The sequence below is a fragment of the Octopus bimaculoides genome, chromosome 1 (assembly GCF_046866305.1).
Source record: "Octopus bimaculoides isolate indiv1 chromosome 1, ASM4686630v1, whole genome shotgun sequence".
Lineage (NCBI taxonomy): Eukaryota > Metazoa > Mollusca > Cephalopoda > Octopoda > Octopodidae > Octopus > Octopus bimaculoides.
Window position 1 is genome coordinate 101,314,236 of NC_142928.1, and position 23,469 is coordinate 101,337,704.

A 23,469-nucleotide genomic window follows, 5' to 3' on the forward strand; every position below is an offset into this window, starting at 1 on the left:
CATATCATTGTTTAACATCTGTCTTCCATGCAGGCATGGGTTGGACAGTTTGACAGGAGTCAACCAGGTAGAAGATTACCGTATCTGTTTTGGCAAGGTTTTTGCGGCTGGATGCCCTTCCTTACACCAACCACTCTACAGAATGGACTGAGTGCTTTCTATGTGGCACCAGCACATGTGAGGTCAGTTCTGGCATGGTTTTTACAGCTGGATGCCCTTCCAAATGCCAACCACTTTACAGTGTAGACTGGATGCTTTTTCTGTGGCACCAACACTGGCAGGGTCACCAAGTAACTTGTAAGACAAGGAGTATAGCTTGGTAACATGTACCATGCTTTCACTAATTGTTTTAGGTGTCTGTGTAGCTGAGAGCAGACATAAACAACCTCTTTGTCATCACATTCTTGATCTAGCACATTGAGGATATGATAGCTGGAGGAAGTGAAGGCTGCAAAACCTTGGTTAGTACTCATTTACAGCTGAGTAAACTGGAGTAATGTGAAAGAAGTACCTTCCTCAATGACAAATATTCTACTTAGTCCAGTAATCAAACCCACAATCTTACAATCATGAGTCCAATACTCCAACCACTAGGCCAGATTCCTTCACAATATTTGTGTGTATGTATGTGTGCTTGTATATTATTGTAGTGGATCATGCAAGCATGACATGGATTCGATCCTCAATTGCCCAATTTCACTTAACTGTACAATGGACTTTTCCGATAGAGAAACATTAAGTTGATAAGAGTGACATTCAACAGATAGCTTCCCTAAGCCGATTTATGTCTTTACCACTTGACCCCTGCTAACCTTTTGTATGCAGGGGGTGGTTTTAAATTGACAGAACAATAGGCTTCCCAAAATACCCATTGTTTAGATAACGGTATGTCTCTCTTTCTAACGATCTTGCGATAATTATATACAGAAAATTCCCAAGCAAAAGTTAATTGGCAAAAAGGAGATGACAGGGAGGCAACCACAAACAAAATCCAGTTAGTGAGATAATTCAACTGAGAGAAGGCTGACCAGTGAGAATATCAACTATGATACAGTGTCTGATCACAACACCACTGCTGTTTAAGTGTCAGGCACTATGAAGGTATCATTTTATCGACTCCCTACATTTAACATTCATTCTATCTTCCTCTAATTCCTAGTTGGGCAGCTAGCAGTTGATCAAACATAACCAGCAACAACATATAAGATAACTCTATGGTTTTTATATGATACACACACTTGTCCATCGAGGCAAGACATTATACTAAGTAACAGTAAATAAATATTTCCTTAAAAGTATGAATGCTGTTCTTCTTCCATCTTGCATACTGGCAGCCAACACCTTAACAACCATTGTTACATTATGTACATATATCATCATCGTCATCATCATCATCATTTAATGTCCGCCTTCCATGCTAGCATGGGTTGGACAATTTGACTGGGGACTGGCGAACCAGATGGCTACACCAGACTCCAATCTGATCTGGCAGAGTTTCTAAAGCTGGATGCCCTTCCTAACGCCAACCACTCCGAGAGTGTAGTGGGTACTTTTTATGTGCCACCAGCACGAGGGCCAGTCCGGCGGTACTGGCAATGGCCATGCTCAAATGGTTTTATTTTTATGTGCCACCTGCATAAGAGTCAGTCCAATGTTTTGTTCACATGCGACTGGCACAAGTGCCAGTAAGGCGAAACTGGAAACGATCGCGCTCAAATGTTGCTTTTTATGTGCCACTGGCACCCTAACCCTAACCCTAACCCTAACCCTGCTACTGACTTGATCACCTAGGTAACGGAAGCTCTGTCAACTACTTCTAGTTTTTCTCCCTGGAATGTGGCAGAAGTTGTTCTCTGCACATTTTCAGTGTTTATTGCTCCTGAGCATCTGCCACATACAAAACTATCTTCCTAGTTAGCCTTCCTTTGATATTGCTGCACCTCTTATGTGTCCATAGCTTACACTGGGTACATCTTATAGAGTTTCTACCTACGCCTTTTCTACAGATCAAGCAGGGCCATCTACCTGAAGAGGTTTGTGTGTTTTCTACCTTCCTACTTATTAGGACTTTGGTTTTAGCTAGGTTGACTCTAAGGCCCTTCGATTCTAATCCTTGCTTCCACACCTGAAACTTCTCCTCTAGTTCTGATAGTGACTCAGCAATTAGAGCAAGGTCATCAGCATAGAGGAGCTCCCAGGGGCAACCTCTCTTGAATTCCTGTATTATTGCCTGGAGGACTATGATAAATAGGAGGGGGCTGAGGACTGACCTTTGGTGGACCCCTACCTCTACCCGGAATTCTTTACTGTACTCATTGCCAACCCTCACCTTACTGACAGTGTCCCTGTACATGGCTTGCACAGCTCTCACTAACCATTCATCTATCCCTAGTTTCCTCATTGACAACCAGATAAGGGATCGGGGTCCCCCCACTTTGGTCATCAATGACCATGGAATTGCACCTAGAAAGTTAACCTCCAAGGCACAAGTCCAGGCAAGGTTGTTTATGGAAGGCCAACAGTTGCCCATGCATACCAGCCTCTCCTCTCCATGACACTGATATTACCCAAGGGAAAGGCCAGGGCCAGTGCAGTTTGCCAGCAGTGACATTGCAACTCATTTCTACAGCTGAATAAACTGGAACAACATGAAATAAAGTGTCTTGCTCAAGAACACAACACAAGCCCAGTTCAGGTATCGAGCTCACTACCTCGTTATGGTGAGCCCAATGCTCTAACCACTGAGCCATGCTTCATTTTGTGTGTGTGAGTGTGTGTGTGTGTGTGTGTGTGTGTGTGTGTGTGTGATTATTTAATATCCATATTTCATGCTGGGATGGGTCAGCTGGTTTGACAGGATCTGTCAGGTCTGAGGACCACATCTTACACTAATATCTGCTTTGAGATGGCTTCTATGGCTGGTTACTATTCCTAACGCCAACCACTTCACAGCATGTCCTGAGTGCTTCTTTTCATGACACCAGCAGTTGTGAGATTGCCATGCAACTTGCAAGACTAAGAAACCTCTTTCACTGAGTGGGGCTACGGTAGAGAGGGAGGTGGTGTTGGTGTAACACTAGGTGAGGAGGGGCTAAAGTGTTGGAGAAGGAACTCGAACAGAATAGGTCTCTTGCTGTGGAGGTGCTACTTAGCTACTCACATTGTAGAGAAGAGGGTGATAATGATCATAGTGGGCTAGAAAGAGGTAAAAACAGTGGTGATAAGGTGTCACGGTGGACCCTCGTGGTACAAGGCTATGGTGAATGAGAACAGGAGAACTGGGAATGCTGGTGGGCAGAAGTTGCAAGAATGTGTGGGAGAGCGAGAAGTGGTTAGAGATGGGAATGGGGGCTGGGACGAATATAATGAACGAAGACCAAGTGTTGATTGAGGGATGATAAATAAGGAAAGCAAGGAAGAGTAGGGTTAAGGGGTGGGTGTGGTAACTGGTGTACAAGGAGTGGAGGGCAACCCTTGATATATGAAGGACAGGGGAAATTAGGTGACCGACAGTGCAGAAAAAGAGCAACAGAACAGTAGAATTATTCAGCAGACAGGAGAAAGATGAGAGATGATAAGAGAAAGTGTGTGAGAGAGAGCATGGGTTAACTTCCATGTCTGCAATTCCCTCTCCGATTCCACCATAGATTTAGCTATGAGAACTAGATCATCATCATCATCTCATGTACATATACGTATGTGTACCATGCATCATAACAGAAAAGAAACAGTATAGTTGTAATTTAACCCAAGCTCAATGCGATGGAGCAAATCTATTTAAAAGAGTTTTCCATCTGTGACCATCCTGTTTTTAAAATATATTGAAATGTATGTTATCTAACGTGTTTCCTTTTTAAAAGGGGGAAGCTGTGATTTGAGGAGAATTTGGTTGCTATTTCTAACAGATTGAATAACCATGTAAATGCTGTATGTTACAACAGTTTGTGCTGCTGATTTCAAGTACTCTAATGGAGAAAAAACAATGAATCCATTATATTGGCTTCAAATGATACTGAAACTAGAAGGATAACCAAAAGTTTAATCTCTCTGTACTATTATAACTGTGGTTGATAGGTATCTGGATATTGCTTAGGCTGCATGCTGTTCTAATATAAAACCAAGTTTACAGAAAATTCCTTGTAATAATTTCACAACACAGCATAAACATTTGAACATAATTTATTGTGTTGCATTAGTATGAAAGGATATTCATGCATTACAATTAATAGAAACAGTAAAGTGGAAATAGCATAATATGATATGCAAGAAAAATGTCTGTTCAAAGTTTCATGGGCTGGTTTTGACATACTAAGCAAATATACAGGTGCCATGTCATGTCTTCTTCTTTAATATCTTCAATTGAATGTGCAGCTGTTAGAATAGCTATAGAGAGTGTGTAATTCAAAGCTCAACCCAAGACACTCTAAAATTGGTGAGAGTGGAGAACGTCATAGCAGCTCTGATGTCTGTGGCATTCTGTGATATTGGCACTTAAATTGACTGTACTTATAGGCTTTGTTCATGGAAAGTTCCAGACAGGCTAAAAAACAATTCCATAAACAACAACCATTGATTGGATAAAATCTTGGTTGTTCACATGATCAAACCATGATTGAATTGTGATTTGAAATTCGTATGTGGCAAAATGCAGCTTCAAATCCAATGTTACACTCTCAACAGTGTATAGATTTAGGCAGCAATCTTATATTTTGTATTTGCTGTTTGACAAAAATGGTTGAAAATATGAATATGTTATTTCATTTGTTTATAATTTACATTCATTTCCTCACAAGCATAAAATAATTTTTGGTAGAATATCTGGTTTTACAGTTGGCCATCTGCTAATGCCTCAACTATGAAATGGAAATATAACCAGTTTGTCACTCAGACAAACTAAGATAAATTTTCTAAAGAGAGAAAATTCCATGAGAAACAAATGTTTAGAAAATTAATGTTTGACTGCGACAAAGAGATCATCATTCCATCTTGTAATGATGTATCTGTCTTGCTAATGTAACAACTTGCTCCTCAATAACATTCAGAAAATTTGTTCTAATTAATTTCTTTCAGCTTCAATATGTGATATGAACAATTTCAGTGTGATCCTTCATAATGACTGATATTGAAGAAGTGATTGTAATTTTATCTTCTGATCTGAAATTAATCATTACTAATTTTAAATAATTTTCTTTCAAAGTGTTGATCATTAACCCTTTAGTATTTAAACCAGCCATATCCAACCCAAAATGTTCTACTTGATTATGTTCAAACTGGTCAGATGTGGTCCCTCACACCTACCCTACAATATCATTCTAAAAATGAACATCATCAAAATCTTGAAGCTATGAGATAATGCAAGATTAAATCAAAACAACATGAATGAATAAGTATTGCATTTGACAGAGTAATTTGAATGTCAAAGGGTTTATAGAGAGAATGTTGGTAAAGGGTCACCACTTCAGTGAAAGTTACTGGACTGTTGTCTTTTTGCTAACTGACTGAAACGTGTGCTTAACTCTTCTTGGGCAGAGAACTGCTTTTGGTATCAATACATGCCCAGCCCTGATTGGCTGGAGTTGCCATAGCTCAACTGTGCTCCAATGTGATAGCAAAAATAACTTTTCTTACTCACTACAGGTTAATTGAATTTCATTGTCAAATTGTTTATAATTTATTTGAAAGTAACTCAGTGAAAAATTTGAAAGTTCATATCACCAGTACCAACTCATAGTACAGCAGTACCTCTACTATTTTTTGCTTATAACAACATTCTGTGACCTATCATATAGCTATCCACTACCATCAAAGAACAGACTATCATTTCTATAGAACTCACTATCACCACTGTACAACATATGAACACTGTAATATATCACAGCAACATAACATCATATTAAAGAGATTATCCTCTGTTTTTCAGGTAAAGATAATAAAATTATTGGTGAAGCTGTATATAAATTGGGTTTGGCTTATTTAAAAGCAGAGGAACCAGATGTAGCTCTTCCTGTAAGTAATCTGTATAATTTTTTCCCTTCAATCATGTATATCATACTTTTTTATTAATAGTTGTATTTACATTAAGAGCAATTTTAATAAAGGTGGTTGGATGGATTTTATTTTAATCCAGGACCTTTATACTTTCCTCAGCTGCTTGAAAAGCAGGCCGATGCAAATAGAGACATTTATCTTCTAAAATTATTTATTATAGAGAAGTTTCAAGTGGTTGCACTAATACTGGATTCTTTATAGTATATATGGCTTCAGGCTTGATAGTTCTGAATCCGAATAACACCTCACTTGATTTTTGTTTCCAATCCTCTGAACTCGTTAAAACAAGTACTTTAATGAAGAGCAAAGTATGAAGTTTAGGAAGCAAAACGTTAATTGGTATGAGTGTATCAGATGGTTTTAGGTGGAAACAGTTCAAAGTAAACTTAATACTACCAATTTTGCTTAGAGGCTTTGAATGAATATTTTATATCTCTTCTTATACATTAACCTTGAACTTATAGAAAGGTGTCACTGTGTGCTGGAATTTATCCCAAGGATGGATGAATGACACTCCTTGTTCTAAACAGGACCCAAGTTTGTAGCAGATTTATTGAAACATTTGAGTGTAATTCCACAAGCTAACAAACTTGTCAGTTTTACAGTGTCTTTGCTACTTATAGTAGTAAATTTAACTTCATTTTACTTCTTTAGGTAGACTGTACCATTAAACCACTGTTTGACAAAGGCATAGTATAATGTCAGTGACAGAATATGAACTGTTGATTCCTTGGCATTCTAACAATCCATCCCTCTGGAGTACAATTGACTCATTATTTTAAGAACTTCTAGTGTTTCTTTTATCAGTCCTGAAAAGAGTGATAAAAACAACCACTAGGCACATACTAGGATCCACTTAACTTATGTTAATGTGAGAAATCATTATTACAGAGAAAGAAAAAAATCAAATTTAGTTTAAACAAAACTTGGTAAATATAATTCCACTGTTAAAATAACTTTTGGTGGCTGACGTCTGGGATAGGTCACCCACATGAATTGGAATTTCTCTATTTTGACAGGAACTTTTCACAGTGCTCTTGTAAATAATCTGGAGCATCTTTTTAACAAAAGGATTTTTTTGAGAAATGGTTTCTTTTAAACTCCACCCCTCTCCAGAAAAAAACCCCGTCAAAATGAAGAAATTTTAATTTACGTGGGCAGCCTATCCCAGATGTCTGCCCTTTTATTCCATCAGGTATAAAATTGTTAATCATTAGTATAATTAGGTCAAATAAATGTATCTATTTATTTGATAGATATCTTTTTGTATATTTTCTTTTTTCTTCATAGCGCTTGAAAGAATTCTTAGATGTAACTGAGCGTTATGAGGACATTGAAGGAATGGGACGAGCTGCAGAGGCTATTGCACGGGCTTATCAATTGTAAGAATTCATTGCTTTATATGCTATTGATAATGATAAATGTTTCTATAAGCAAAGATATTCATAAAGTTGGAGTTTAGTTGTGGATCCAATAATGTTAAGCAGGGAAAACTGAATTGCCTCAGAATAGGACACCAGTTTATTACTGGTAACATTCTCTGGAGTTATAGTGTCAATTAACAACAGTTAGATGAAGTTCATTAAAATAAAGCCCAGAAAAAAAGCAAATAAAATAAAGAACAAGAAAATAGGGAGGAATAAAGAATAGGATTAGGCATAAAATAATAGTACAAACAATGAAATACAATGGAATGAAGAATAGACTAAGGAATAAATTCTATGACATCAAGATTCATGTAGCAAGCTTGAACTGGAGATTTCTGTGTTGCTGGTTCAATATCTTATTTATTCTAATTGACTCTTGAGACTAACAAATATTTTTTTCATTGAAATAATTGTCTTGAGTAGAACATGAATAACTAATTATTCTAGCAGCAAATTTGGGAAAACTATTTTTCTGACAAGAATATATTGGAGTAAACAAGTGAGAGACATGTGAAGAAGCCATACAAGAAATTTATATACTTTAACATATACACATATGTCATTAGATATCTAATGAAATATCTAATAAATATTGTCCAAATATCCTTGAGGCATAACTTAGGCTCTTAATTGATTGTTATAATATTAGTTAGCTCTTTACAAAGAAATGATCATAAAAGGATTGTAACTATAAGCTAATAAGAAATAAGCTGATGCTAAAGTCACATTCTAAAGTACATTTTAAATTTATCAGTTTATTAATAAATATTTGGGATCTTTTTTAAAACGGGGGCCACATTTTTCATTAACGAAACACTTTGAAACTTGGAACACTGGTAGAATGTGTCATATAAAACATCTTTTTCTCTTAGTCTTCTTAAAAAAAAAAGAAATCCATAAGTTATTCCATGTTAAAGTTGTCGTATTTCTGTAATTTCAACCAATCACTGACGTCCATTCAGCCGATATACATTAAGTGCCGACTACATAAACAAACGATTCTGAAACAATTAACCCTAACCCTAACTCTAACCCTAACCCTAGGGTTAGGGTTAGGGTTAGGGTTAAAGCAAATTTAAAATGAAAAAAGCAAATACAACGAAGGTATGGAGATTAAATACGCTTTACATCGCTTAATCAGCCAAAGGAGTAAATGTAAACAACTGAATACTTGTCAGTGATTGGTTGAAATTATCGAAATAAGACAATTTTTTACATGAAATAAATTCGAATACAAAAATATTTTTCTGTTCTATAACACAAAATAGATAAGTATACGAAGTTTGAAAGTCTTTCCGTACCAAAAACACTACATAAAACATTAATGAAAAATGTGGCCCCCGTTTTAAAATAGATCCAATATTTGTTATCATCATCACCATTTAACGTCCATTGCCCCTGCTGGCATGGGTCAGATGGTTTGACCAGGGCTGGTAAGTTGAGGGGCTGCACCAGACTCCAGTCTGATTTGGTTTCTGTGGCTGGATGTGCCCTTCCTAACGCCAACCATTCCAAGAGTGATATGAGTGCTTTTACATGCCACCAGCACAGATGCCAGTTGCATGACACCAGTATCTGCCACGACTACAATGTTAAATATAGCAATTTATATGAATGAAAAAGAAAATGCAGAGTATCAAGCTAACAGAAAAAAGAAGCAACTTCGGAGGACCATTAATGATGTTAGCTGTGTTCCCATGCAAATGGACAACACTTATTGGGTAAAAAATTGATGTATCTCCATTTGGTGAGATACTTGTAGCAGAGAAAAGCTAAGAAAATGTAATGAAGAGGATAAAGTCTCAGGATATTGAGCTTCATTGAATGACACAGGGGCAGCATTCTTTACTACACACTATCTAATCTGTGCCAGCTTGAGAAAATGCATGTTAAACAACAGAGATGATAGTTTGTTACATCTTCATTAGTTTCTGTACAGCACTAGACACATTAGCTGTTCAAATACTGCTGTAATTATAACTCTGTTCATTGGTTAAAAAAAAATCATCTAAGATTTTGGTTGAAATTATTGATCATCAAATTATATTTCATTGTCTACATACACAAAATGTACTGAATTAAGAATATACTTCTAAATTAGCAGATTGGCATTAGCATATTTTCTTATCATATTTCCCAGCATAGAAGTCTAATTTTTCAGACCACAATTTATAGCCAAAAAAGGTAGTTCACCTTATATACCAAGACAATTTTGGATGACCAAAATTTCTTTGTGAAATGCAGCCAGATTTAGAAAGACAATGATGATGTTTGAATCCTTACACTACATCGTCGTCGTCATCATCATCATCATCATTGTCATCATTTAGTATCTGCTTTCTATGCTGGCATGAGTTAGACAGATTGACTGGAGCTGGAAAGCTCCACAGAGTTCCAGTATGGTTTGGTTTGACTTCTACAGCTGGATGCCCTTCCTAATGCCAACCATTCCAAGAGTGTAATGGATGCTTTTTACATTCTACCAGTACATTTACATTGCTACATTGCTTTGTATACTTTAAAATATGGTAATTCATTTCTGATTAATGATTATCCTTGATTTATCTGAAAGAAGAGTTACTCTTTTGTCATTGTCTTCATTTTGTCCAAATGTTATGTTGTTTTCTTTTTTTACTACTATGTTTAATCTACTTGAGTGTTTTTTTAACAGTAAATCTGATTCTAACTTTATATAAATTTTAAAATGGTTTCAAATGCCCTTCAAAAATCACCCAATTTAAGTGACATTTGAAGTTATTTTATGAGTGTAATTATGTTTAAAATGATATCATGTTATTTCAGAAAAGGCAACACTGAAGCATGCATCAATTATTTAAAATTTGCTGTTGACACGGCTGAAAAAAGTGGTCAACAAAAAGCTTACAGTAATGCTTGTCACCATTTGGGTTGTATATACAACTCTTTGGTAAGCTATATTTCATTATATAATCTACTTAATGACGTTTGCATGTATTTCTGATTTCTGTGTACATCTGTCTTTATGCATAAATTATAACTGAAGATTCTCTAATAATAATAATGTACAATAACAGTGACAGTGCATGACTCAGTGGTTAGAGCATCAGGCTCACAATCATGTGGTAGTGAGTTCAATTCCTGGGCCAGGCTGTGTTGTATTCTTGAGCGAGACACTTTATTTCACAATGTTCCAGTTCACTCACCTGTAGAAATGAGTTGCAACATCACCAATGCCAAGCTATATCAGCCTTTGCTTTTCCCTTGGATAACATCAGTGGTGTGGAGAGGGGAGACTGGTATGCATGGGCAACTGCTGGTTTTCCATAAGACAACCTTGCCCAAACTTGTGCCTTGGAGAGGAACTTTCTAGGTGCAATTCCATGGTCATTCATGACTGAAGGGAGTCTTTACCCTTATGATAACTGACAGGTCTGTTGGTCATGTCACAAGTTATTATTTTGTTATAGCTTTACATTGTATACTTCTTATACTAATTACCAAAGATAGGTATTTTCTTTTGCTTCTCCTGTTTAACCACTTACTTCATTAGCAATAGCTATGGTATATTGTGACAACAATAAGTATTTATATATACTTTATGATAGTTATTTCCAAAAAAATAATCCATCCATTCTAACATAGAAAAAAGAAATATTAAGCATTTAAATAAACTTTATTGTCTTATATCAGTTAACACTTAAATGCTATATTATCAATATTAGGTTGGGCTTTAAGGCGATGAGCTGGTAGAATTGCTAGCAGGCTTAACAGCATTTCATTCATCTTTACATTCTAAGTTCAAATGCAGTTGAGTACTGGAGTCAATGTAATCGACTTATCCTCTCCCCCCAAATCACTGGCCTTGTGCCAAAATCTGAAACCAATATAATGTTGGGTTTTACTGTGTAGTCTACTGACAGCAACATACCAAGCTAAATACATGACCATGCTTTATTTCTCAGTGTTTTTAATTTCAAATCTTTCAGTGTTACATTTTTTTCTTTCATTCTTCCAAAATTGACAAAATAAATACTATGCATATATTAGATTGATTAAATAAATTCCTGTAAAATAATGTTTTCTGATTTCGGCACACAGCCAGCAGTTTTGTGGGGAGGCGAAGGGAGAAGTCTGTACCATCAACCCCAACACTTTTTATTTTATTGACCCCAGTGGGATGAAAGGTAAATTTGACGTCAGTGGGATTTGAACTCAGAACATAAACAGTCAGAATGGTATTTTATCTAGCACTTTAACAATTCTACTAATCCACTACCCTAAAGTCCTGCAAAATAACAGGCACAGTTCAATTGACTACACACTTCCCCTACAAATTCATGGCTTTGTACCCATGGGAGAAATCTGTACTTAGTATTTGTAAGGGGTAAGTATCATGGCTTGATTTCCATTCTTTGCTAAAAATCTTTCATTCTACATACTTCAAAAGGATTTTATATATATGTTATATATCAGGCTTTGTTATGATTGTGTAGAATGTCATTAATAGGTATGTGAAAAGTGTAGGTGTATTGTGGAGTTGAATTAGCTTACTTTGTTGAGCATTGAATAGTCAGTGTTCATGAACAATACTCACTACATTACTTCTGACAAATTGTAATTTTGTTTGTTCACATACTTAGACGAGATGTGAGAAAATCAATGAGTAGTTTTCTCAACAAAGCCATCTATTTACATACACGGGTAATAGATGTTGGATAATATCCATAGTCTCAGTTGATCACTCTTGGGAATCCAACCAGAAAAACCTAATGATAGTTGCTTCTAATAGGACCCTATGGAGGAGGTGCCTGAGGACCTTCCCAGGAATGGTTTGGTGAAGATTGATGGAGATGGTAGATGATGAGTGCTTAGTACTTACAACAATTTTTTCAACAACTTATAAGTTTTGTCCATTCTCATACATTAACTGGATAATATGATTTGATTGATTTTTTTTCCTTTTCAGTGTATGCATTCTCATGCTGTTGAGTACTTCAACAAGGCATACAACATATCTCGAGCTTTGAATGACACTTCATCCTTAAATGCTAACCGTGTGCATTTTGGTATCTCATTGGCTCATAAGATGAATGAAGCATATATATGCCACTTATATGCTCCACTATTGAAACCTGATAATTCTTTGCTCAAATGGAAATGTTTTAGAACAGAAGAGTTTGCTGTTGAAGAGTTTAGCAAAACAGCTCTATTTGGAAATGGAAGCACTGATGGACCCAACTAAATCATCTTAATTATCAAATAATAAGGTAGTTTTATGTTTCTATTTATGCATAGATTTTCCTTGTAAGAAAACACTCACTGATTTCTGATACATTATAAAAATGCTAATTCACTTTATGAAATTCAATGCGTATTTCAGGAAATGATTAATAGTTCCACTGTTTTTGTGCCTTTTAACCTTAATATATATATACATATGTGATAGATATGCAGTCACAATTGTGCTGGATTGGTCACATCATCAGAATGAGGGACGAAAGAATACCTAAAGTCTTCATGTACAGTCAGCTTGATAGTGGGTACAGGAATGTTGACTAACCATCTGCAGGTTTCTTTGCAAATCATTAGCAGGACTCAAATATCATATTCTACATAAGCATTCAAAGAAGGTGTAGGTATTCAGAGCCTTATATGTCAAAACTAATGGGAGAGTCCACCATTGTGTGTGTGTATAGTATATGTATATACTACATCTAACAGTTGAGGGAACCCGTGGAAGAGGTAGGCCCAGGAAGACCTGGCCTGAGGTGGTGAGGCAAGACCTTCGTACATTGGGCCTCACCGAGGCGATGACTACGGACCGAGACCTTTGGAAATGGGCTGTGCGTGAGAAGACCCGGCAAGCCAAGTAAGATCGTTGCCAGTGCCCCTGGACTGGTTCTTGTGCGGGTGGCACATGAGATGCACCATTTTGAGCGTGGCCGTTGCCAGTACCGCCTGACTGGCTCCTGTAGGATTTTCGAGCGAGATCGTTGCCAGTGCCCCTGGACTGGCTTGTGCGGGTGGCACATAAAAGACACCATTTCGAGCGTGGCCGTTTTCGTGCGGGTGACACGTAAAAGCACCCACTACACTCTCTGAGTGGTTGGCGTTAGGAAGGGCATCCAGCTGTAGAAACTCTGCCAAATCAGACTGGAGCCTGGTGTTGCCATCCGGTTTCACCAGTCCTCAGTCAAATCGTCCAACCCATGCTAGCATGGAAAGCGGACGTTAAACGATGATGATGATGATGATGATGATGATGATATATATATATATATATATATATATATATGACAGGCTTCTTTATTTTTTTGGCGGACTCTGTATGTATAATGGGCTTCTTTGAGTTTCTATCTACCAAATCCACTTACAAGGCTAGGTTCTACACAGTGGGGCTGAACTTAGAACCACGTGGTTGGGAAGCAAACTTCTTACCACACTGCCACACCTGCACCTATATATCTATGAGAAATAAAAACTTTTTTATATCATGCTGCCCATACCTACACTTATTCACTGAATCAGCTTTATATCTTTCTCTCACCTCCAGTACTTGTACTTTCCTCATCTTATACTAAATAACTCACTCTATCGTTCTTCTGTATATTTCTCTTACACACAAAATATGAATATTCTTCATCTAATAATTTATTTGTGAAAATTTAAGCTAAACATTATCCATTCTAACCTCACTAAGTTATCCTTACACAACCTCTAAAGAAGCCTACATAGAATAATAGCTATGACACTTTTCCCCCCTCTGTGTGTGAAAATGAGAAACTAATCAGTCTCACTCCAGATATCTTAAACATTTGTTTATACTTCTTACAATATTTTACTTCTTCACAGATTCTGGAGCAAGGCATCCAAAGTTGACCATAGAGAAATTATTATCAAACAGAGAAACTTCTTGGCAAAAAAAAAAAGAAGAAATGTTTGCAAAGTCAATGTGTTCGTGTTAAATACTTCAATAATAAAGCTATTAACATATTTTAATATATTTGCTATTTTATTTTGTTTGTATTACTTTTGTGCTTTGTTTTTCATTTATTTCTAAAATGTCTCTCTTTTTACAAATTGTCTCTCTTTTACAATTACCTTATGTTTTACAGTTGCTACAAAAATATCATATTGGTCAGATTATTACATGTTACTGTTGTCAACTCATCTTTATAACCAACAACAACCACCGTTATCATTTTTTCATCATCATCATCATCATCATCACCACCACCACCACCATTTCCCTCATCATCACAAACATTGGCTACCACCATCATCCTCATCAGCTTCATAACCACAGGCCAACAAAAGATCCTCTACACAGTAGCTCAACTCATTAAAAATAGTAGCCAAGTCTTCCTTACTGTCATACTCAACTGTCATAGATAAAGAAGAATACATTAAACAATGGTGCTAGTGGTACATAAAAAGCACTGGTGACGGTACCACATAAAAAGCACTGGTGACGGTACCACATAAAAAGCACTGGTGATGGTACCACATAAAATGCACTGGTGCTGGTGCCACATAAAAATTACAGGTGACGGTGTCACATAAAAAGCACCCAGTACACTCTGTAAAGTGGTTGGCATTAGAAAGGGCATCCAGCCAAAACAGACTGGAACCTGCTGCAGATTCTGGCCTTGCCAGCTCTTGTCAAACCACCCAACCCATGCCAGTATGTTAAATGATGATGATGAATCCTTGACATACAAGAAGACATGATGGTCATAACTGGATTGGTTTTAATCATAAATTTGTTTGATTAGGGCTGTTTTGTGGCTAAATCATAATCAGAAAGTCATAATTGGATTGTTATATGATTACTTGACCAGCTAAGGATAGCAACCAAGTTCCATCAAATCGTGCCTAACCATCTTAAAAAAAAAAAAAGGAAGGTCACATTAGATAATGTAGTCCAAAATACACAACATCTGAGAAAAAAATGGGATGATCATGGTTGGAACAGCAAAGATGTTTCATAACCAAGGTATTTTGGGTAGTTTTTAGATCTAGCTGAGCCCATTCCTCTCCAGGTTTGATGACAGCTAAATTCTTCCAGAAAGAGAAGAATCAACTTCAGTGCAAGACGGGTATTTCATTTATTGATTTCAGTAGTAAATGAATTCAGTGAAGGCATGTGGCTTAGTGGTTAGGGGTATTCGGCTCACGACCAAATGGTCATGAGTTCAAAAACCATCAGCACATTGTATTCCAAAGCAAGACACTTTATTTCACATTACTCCAGTTCATTCAGCTGGTAAAATTGAGCTGTACCTGTAATTCAAAGGGCCAGCTTTGTCACATTTTGTGTCATGCTGAATCTCCCTGAGAACTACGTTAAGGGTACACATGTCTATGGAATGCTCAGCTACTTGCATGTTAATTTCATGAGCAGGCTGTTCCATTGATTGGATCAACTGGAAGCTTTATCATTGTAAACAATGGAGTGCCAGTTTTTTTTTATATGATCTCAGAGTGCAAACAACCAGGACGATTATCTCAAAGTAACCTATCCAACATTCTTACAACTCTATCAGTTTCCCCACCTTGTTTGTATGTGTGTGTGCAAGCATATGTACATGTGTGTGTGTGTGCAAACATATGTACGTGTGTGTGTGTGTGTGTGTGTGCATGATTATATACATCAGCAGGTAAACTGAAACACCAATGCTTTTGAATAAAAATGCGCTGTGAGGTATTTGCTCTGAGTTGCATCAACACTCCCTTGTCAGTCTTACTGTCAGAAATGTGGACAAATAATTGATCATTAGAAACCTATGATCAATAACACTATTGTATTCTAAATGTAACATAAGATAAATAAGTAAATATGTTTGAACTATAAACAATATGAGGTTAATAAATATTCAGAATTTGTGCCGATTTTGAGAAATTAAGAATAGTGAAGTATGACTGTAATAATTTTTTAAAAAAGAAGAGAATAACAGTGTTTAAATACATCAACAGGAAAGAATGAAATAATTTTTTAAATGATGGGATAAAAATACCCTTCAAAGATTCTTCTTGATTGTGACATCACATTTACCACCTTCTGGAATTCCCACCTGCTCATGTTTTTACCTTTATCTATTCAGTTACAAAGGCTGAAATGATGCAAAATGTATTGTGACCAGCAATGTGTAACAACATCTGATAATCTGGTTGGTCATGTGATATTCACTTACAGAAATTAAAACTAGATATCACTTTCATTGATATGCCATATAGGAAGGGCTACAAAAAACTATGATCACTGATGTTTCTCTTTTAATTTATGAAACAAAACTTATTTTACCAGCACAAAAGCTGTATATTCCAGAGAATAAGAAATAAGCAGTGACATAACATTGCTTAAACCAGTGGTTCTCAACCATTTTTTTTTTAATCTATAGACCCCTTTGATGACTATTTTACTCTGGTGGACCTCCATAACCTCTCAATGTTTACAAATTAGTTTCATAAAATCTTCTTTCAAAATTTTGTAGGTTGAACTTTGTAAAATATTTGAGAAAGAAACCTAGCTGTTTCTCCCGATAAACACATCTAAATCGAAATTTTTTTTCATGGAATTGTAATATACTACTGTGTGTATCCAGCTTATTGTTTTGCTTGCAAGGACCCTCAAAAATCTAATATGGACCCTGGTTGAAGACCACTGGCTTTAATGAAAGGAAATTATTTCAGATGAAGATTGACAAGTGGGGATTGAAAGTATACTGGGAATGGTGTTTCTTGTTTTATGGCACTTGCTACAAAACAAATCTTGAGGCTGAGGAATCAGAAATAAGAATGGTATCTTTTAGTAAAAGACATACTCCAATAGTTAGTGTAATACACTGAAAAAATCTCCAGCTTTAAAAAAAAATTTTTCTTGATGTCTAGAACTTTTAAGGCTTGTTACTCAGTTTTCTTGGTGTATATGTGACTGATATTACAACATTCCCTTGAATGGGATGCTCATCTGTTACAGAGTTCAAGCTAACAATTTTTAAGGGGAAGAGCAAGTAGCTTATATGAACCCCAGTACTTGACTGGTACTTTATTTATCGATGGTGAAAACATGAGATTGGTGGGATTTGAAATTAGAACATAAAGAACTGGAAGAAGTGTCACAAAGTATTTTGTCTTATGTGTTACTGATTCTGCAAGCTTACTGCCTTCTCTCTGACCTATAATAACATTAAAATATAAGTAAACTGTGACATGTTCAAACATTGTTACAGTTATTGTTGCAGTTTTCAACTAGAATCATTAGGAATATCATTTGCTTTGGTTTAATAGATATATCTCTTACTCTTCCTACAGAGAATTTATTATCTTAACTCCACACTCTTTTATGTAGTTTTGTGCATATTTTTGTGTTATTTCTCAAATCATTTCAATGAAAAGGGGAACCTAATGATGGATGAAACAGCGGGTGACTCATTGATAAGGCTGATCCACAGTCACAGAAAAGGGATTCAACATTATTTTACCATTTCACTTTGGTGTCTCTTGTAAGGTTAAATCCAGCATGCAGATGATTAAGACATTTTGACTCACTCCTGGTGAAGACTGAACTAATAGAGATAAAAAGGACACAAAGATTCAAATTTACAAATGGATGTCACTTCTACACTACCAGTATGGGAAAATTATATAAAACATAACAAACAAAATGTCTATTTTCCAACAAATCTGTCATAGATCCACAGAATGTTTTTCCATTTTATTCCAGAAAGAATTTGTTTCTAATCAAAATGTTTTTAAAAGGAGTGGCTGTGTGGTAAGTTGTTTGCTTACCAACCACATGGTTCCGGGTTCATTCCCACTGCGTGGCACCTTGGGTAAGTGTCTTCTACTATAGCCTCGGGCCGACCAAAGCCTTGTGAGTGGATTTGGTAGACGGAAACTGAAAGAAGCCGGTCGTATATATGTATATATATATATGTATATGTGTGTATATGTTTGTGTGTCTGTGTTTGTCCCCCCAACATCACTTGACAACTGATGGTGGTGTGTTTAGGTCCCCTTAACTTAGCGGTTCGGCAAAAGAGACCGATAGAATAAGTACTAGGCATCCAAAGAATAAGTCCTGGGGTCGATTTGCTCAACTAAAGGCAGTGCTCCAGCATGGCCGCTGTCAAATGACTGAAACAAGTAAAAGAGTAAATAGTAAGAGTAAATGTATCAGGCAAATAAATTACTATTGTTTAACGTTAGTACAGTTCTTTGAAAATATCTTGCTTCAATTTTCTTCATTGCAGTTAATGGCAAGCTGCCACTGCTAATTACATCAAAGCAGGGTTGAATGGTTGAAAGTCTAAGTTAGTCTTTAATGCTTCATTTCCCAAGTTATTGTCACCAATTTTCTTGGTAGTTTTATGTTCCTTTGTCAAATAAAGAAACTAAATGTCTATTGGTAGACAGGGTTTTTTGTCACTAAATGTCACAAATAGCAAATTCAGGTAATTTTCTTTGGAATTAAATGGGTATATTAGGCTTTCTTTTATTTTTACAAGTCTAACAAAATAGGATTCCAGTTGTTATTTCAGCTTGTTTTTTGGGGTTTTTTTCAGCCTTTCTCAGATATATTATGTACCAATATTTAACTTTCAGAATGTTCATTTTTGTAAATTAATTGCAAAATATTTATCAGCATTGAACATTCTTTCATTCATGTGTGCCATCTTAAGCAAATGTCTTTTACCATAGCCTCAAATCATCCCTGTCATCCTGTCAGTGAAATCAGGCAGATGTAAACTATTTGGAAACCTGTCAGTAGGATTGTGTCTCTAATTCAAAAGTTCAACCATGTTACATTGTGTCATGTTGATTTAGTCTGAGAGTTATGTGAAGAGTAAACATCTGTGAGAAACTCAGCCAATTACTCATTAATTTAACAAACCAGATGAGCATTCAGATCTGAACTACTGAATGCTCATCATGAAAACTGATGAAACACCCAACACAATAGAGTTAAATTTGATTAACATTTAATCTATAGTTTATCAATTTAGTTAAATGTCATTAAATCGCTTTAGAATAGATTTGAATAGGAAATAGCTAATGAACAAAATAATTCCATATTAGAACACCCTTAAAGAAGCAAAAAATAGACTTTTATAGTGAGCTGCAGTGGTTCAGTGGGTCACAGTTCAACTACCTGACTAACAAATCACAATTTTGAATCTGCTGAGAAAAGTACTGAATATCTTGCTTGTTTGCCTAAGAGATAAAAGCAAGAGATGAAAAAAAAAACAGAAAGAGAGTAAAAAGAAGAATATCTAATTGAACTTTGACATGCAGTACTTTATCCCTCTTTATTCATCACTCACTACATTCACCCCAATCACCATCTCTAACTATCTGTTATTCTCCTCACACTCATATGAAACTACTCCCCTCCCCCTCTCTGATCCACTGCCCACAAGAAAAAAAAAGGACGCTGTTACCTCTGCTGGCAACAAAGGTCTTCTCCTTTGCAACAGGATCATCTTTGCTTATTGGCATTATAGGCCCATGGGCAAAGCAATGCACTGGTCCTTCTAGTATTTATTTACAGACAGCAAGACAGAGCAGACTAGTATTGGGTCCTTTGACACTTGGATCCCCAGACAACTTTCCAGTGTATCAGAATTGCCTCAGAATGAAGGGCAGACTGTATGATGTCTGTGTATGAACTAAAATGCTGCATGGTAATGAGATGGGAAGCTTAAATGCAGAAGACTTACAAAGACTAGAAAGAAATTAAACAGGCAAGCTTTGCTGGATGTGTGATTTGCATCTATAAAAGAGTACAAATGAGCTGGAAGAAAACTTGGTACATAGAGAACCAGAAGTAGTGAGCAAGAGAGAAGACTGTGCTGGTGTTGGTATGTGATACAGATGGAGGATAACAGCAACATAAGGAAGTATCAAGTGCTTAAAGTTTAATGGAGTATGTGAGACCTGAGAAGATTTGAAACAAGGTGGTGAAAATTGATCTCAAGATGTTGTATCTCATTAAGAAAATGATAAAAGGCCAAAAGAACATGTTGATTGGTGATACACAGTGCCAAAGAAAATTTGACCATTGCACAAGCTTGGTAAATGTACCTTAATGATAGAGCCAAGTGATGTATGTATGCATGCATGTATATATACAATCATGACACGAAACTCGGCTTGCGAAGACCTGTTGGGGTAAGCAAAAGCGAAATCGAGATGGCACCTGTGCCCAGCGGCGCCTTCCTGACACTTGTGCCGGTGGCACGCGTAAAGACATTCGAGCGAGATCGTTGCCAGTGCCGCTGGACTGGCTCCTGTGCAGGTGGCACGTAAAATACACCATTTTGAGCGTGGCCGTTGCCAGTACCGCCTGACTGGCCTTTGTGCCGGTGGCACGTAAAAGCACCCACTACACTCTCGGAGTGGTTGGCGTTAGGAAGGGCATCCAGCTGTAGAAACTCTGCCAAATCAGATTGGAGCCTGGTGTAGCCATCTGGTTCACCAGTCCTCGGTGAAATCGTCCAACCCATGCTAGCATGGAAAGCAGACGTTAAACGATGATGATGATGTATGTATGCACATATATATGCATACATGTATGTATGTATGTATTCTTTCTAATTCTTCTCTGGCCAGCCTCATCAACTCAAACAACCATTTTTATACAAATGATAAGAAAAACATAGATTTTTAAGTTGGTGTCAAAATATTTAATGCAGGGAGAAATAAAAATCTAACTAGAAATAATTATGCAATGAGAAAAATAACAATATTAATCAATCACTACAGTTATTTTTATTCTTCAACAAATACAGGAGATAACTTTCATGTGGATGCCATCTTTGAATTATGCAATCATTCAACAATTCCATTTTCTAATGCTAACTGATGTACAACTTTGTACTTTTACTTTTTGATTCTATCATCATTACTTTGACAATTATGGTGAAGGCACTATGCTATGATGATAAAGTCTGAATGGTATCAAAAAGTACCCAGAGTTGTTACCCCTACTTTCCGAATAGAAGATGAAAATAATATCCATATTATCATTTCCAGTTATTAATTTAACTTAAATATTATTTTTAACGCAGATGGCGTCTCTGATGATGATGGAGAATGACTGGCTCTGGGGAAGTTCATTTTGGTTAATGTATTTGGTCAACGCTAAAATGACTTCTGGAAAAAAAAATAAAATAAAGCAAGAAAAAATTCTTTGCGAATATAAGATGATTGATTTAGATTTAAATCAAGAGAAATCTGAAATTTCTCTTAGAACTTTATTTCTACAACTGATTTACCTTTCCGAAAGGCGGTTGAGGTTCAGAAACTTAACCAAGAGCAGATAACTCCTTTTTTTTCTAAAATCAGTTATGCCAGCTTTCTCAAGAAAAGTGCATGTAATTGTCATCGCTGAAGATTAACTTTCTAAGTTACTGCAATATTACAAGTGTTGGCTATGCTCCAAATGTATATTGCAGGATATTGTTCATTCAGCATGACTGTCAATAGATTTTCTTGATTTAACAACTTTTTCGTCGTCTTATTTATCTTTTTTTTTTTGTATATACCAATGAAGAAAATAAGATGTCTATTTGTTTCTACCTCTACCTGTTCAGTGTCTCATTACTAACAAGTAATGACCAAAACTACTGATTTCTGCACTTTTTTTACACTTTCACTATTGTGTGAAACCAGATTAGTTTCGCTGCTGGATCTCTTTAATTCCATTTCGTCCTTTTACCATTTCAATCGTCCTGGTAAGTCGCACCAAACTATAGTATTTACTTTTTTCAAGGAAATTGTTTAGATAAGAGAACATAATTGTTTTCTCACGGAGAATCGGTTTCATACACACACACACGCACACACTTACATACATACATACATACATACATACACACACATACATACATCGTTTATTGTTGATACTAATATTTCATTAAACACATATATATTTACCTTTGAATAACTAACCTTACACCTATATTTTCCAGATTAAACACCACTCAAGTTTGTAGCTATAGGAGAAATTATCAACGAAAAATTGAAACAGCTTTAGTCTTGGAATTATCTAGTGTCGAGTTTGCTATAATAGACTACACTAATGTCCTATCAGATTTATTTTCCTTATTGAATACTTTCGTTCTTTAAATATTGTAATATGGAGACACCCTTTTCTAGATTATATTTCTTTTTATTTAGTATTTAATCAAGATTGTTTTTGTGAAGTTGCATAACTAAACACCTCATCTCGTACGACGCTATGTAGATTCCCAAAATGCATCCTAAATGTCTAACAGAATTAAAATAGAAAAGACGTTTATCTCGAATTGTCTAAACTGAGCGTATTCCTATGGCACATAGTCATTCGAACGGTTAGATGCAATCCTCTGTTCTATTGTTTTGAATTTAACGTACTGTACACTCAAACATGCAGCAGTTTATGATATGATGTGCAGTGATACAGTTTGGACATGTTGCACTCAAACTACTGCATGTTCTTGTGTTATTGTTGTTTAGATCCATTCTTTCTTCATGGAAGGGTTTAAGTATATCCAGAGCTACTTTATCCAATATGACCTTCTTTTCTAAAACGGCAAATCGTGATTTTATAGGAATTTGGCTGCTATTTCCAGTCGATCCAACGACTACGCAGAGGCTACTTTCAATGGTTCACTTCTCTTGCTGTTCGTTAGCTTCAAATCAGCTCTGAACGAGCAAAGCTATTCCAGCCATGACGATCACAATTTTTATCTTCCTTTGTATATCTTGGATAACACTCTCCAATGTCCCCTTTGTTATGACTGTAGAGTGTTACAGGGCATGAGTATCAAATTATGATGGATTTAGCTGCCATTTCTAGAAAATAGAATCTTCGTTCTCTATATCTGTAGGTTTTGGTGGGACCGGGGCCCCACAGCGGAGCTAAACTTTATCTGAGAGTAATCTGGGACACTGACGTACAAAAGCATACATGCATTTTGTTGTTTTGGAAACAACATCCTCTCTTTTCCGTCTTTCACTAATCACCCTT

At 36.2% G+C, this 23,469-nt stretch overlaps 2 protein-coding genes across 10 annotated transcripts in view; both read left to right on the forward strand.

Annotated features, from left to right (window-relative positions):
* Positions 1–14,453, forward strand: part of LOC106875349 (tetratricopeptide repeat protein 29) — a 36,811-nt gene extending 22,358 nt beyond the window's left edge. For all 7 annotated transcript variants that reach the window (XM_089354908.1, XM_089354916.1, XM_014923440.3 and 4 more), the window contains exons 6-10: positions 5,921–6,006; positions 7,339–7,430; positions 10,278–10,401; positions 12,421–12,721; positions 14,307–14,453. In XM_089354908.1, the coding sequence (XP_089211034.1) occupies positions 5,921–6,006; positions 7,339–7,430; positions 10,278–10,401; positions 12,421–12,696 (578 nt within the window). In that variant the 3' untranslated portion in view covers positions 12,697–12,721; positions 14,307–14,453. The remainder of the gene's footprint in view (positions 1–5,920; positions 6,007–7,338; positions 7,431–10,277; positions 10,402–12,420; positions 12,722–14,306) is intronic.
* Positions 14,454–21,801: 7,348 nt separating this feature from the next.
* LOC106875347 (uncharacterized) overlaps positions 21,802–23,469 on the forward strand; it is a 74,420-nt gene continuing 72,752 nt past the window's right edge. For all 3 annotated transcript variants that reach the window (XM_089354946.1, XM_089354927.1, XM_089354938.1), the window contains exon 1: positions 21,802–22,192. The gene's annotated coding sequence lies outside the window, so the exon portion shown is untranslated. The remainder of the gene's footprint in view (positions 22,193–23,469) is intronic.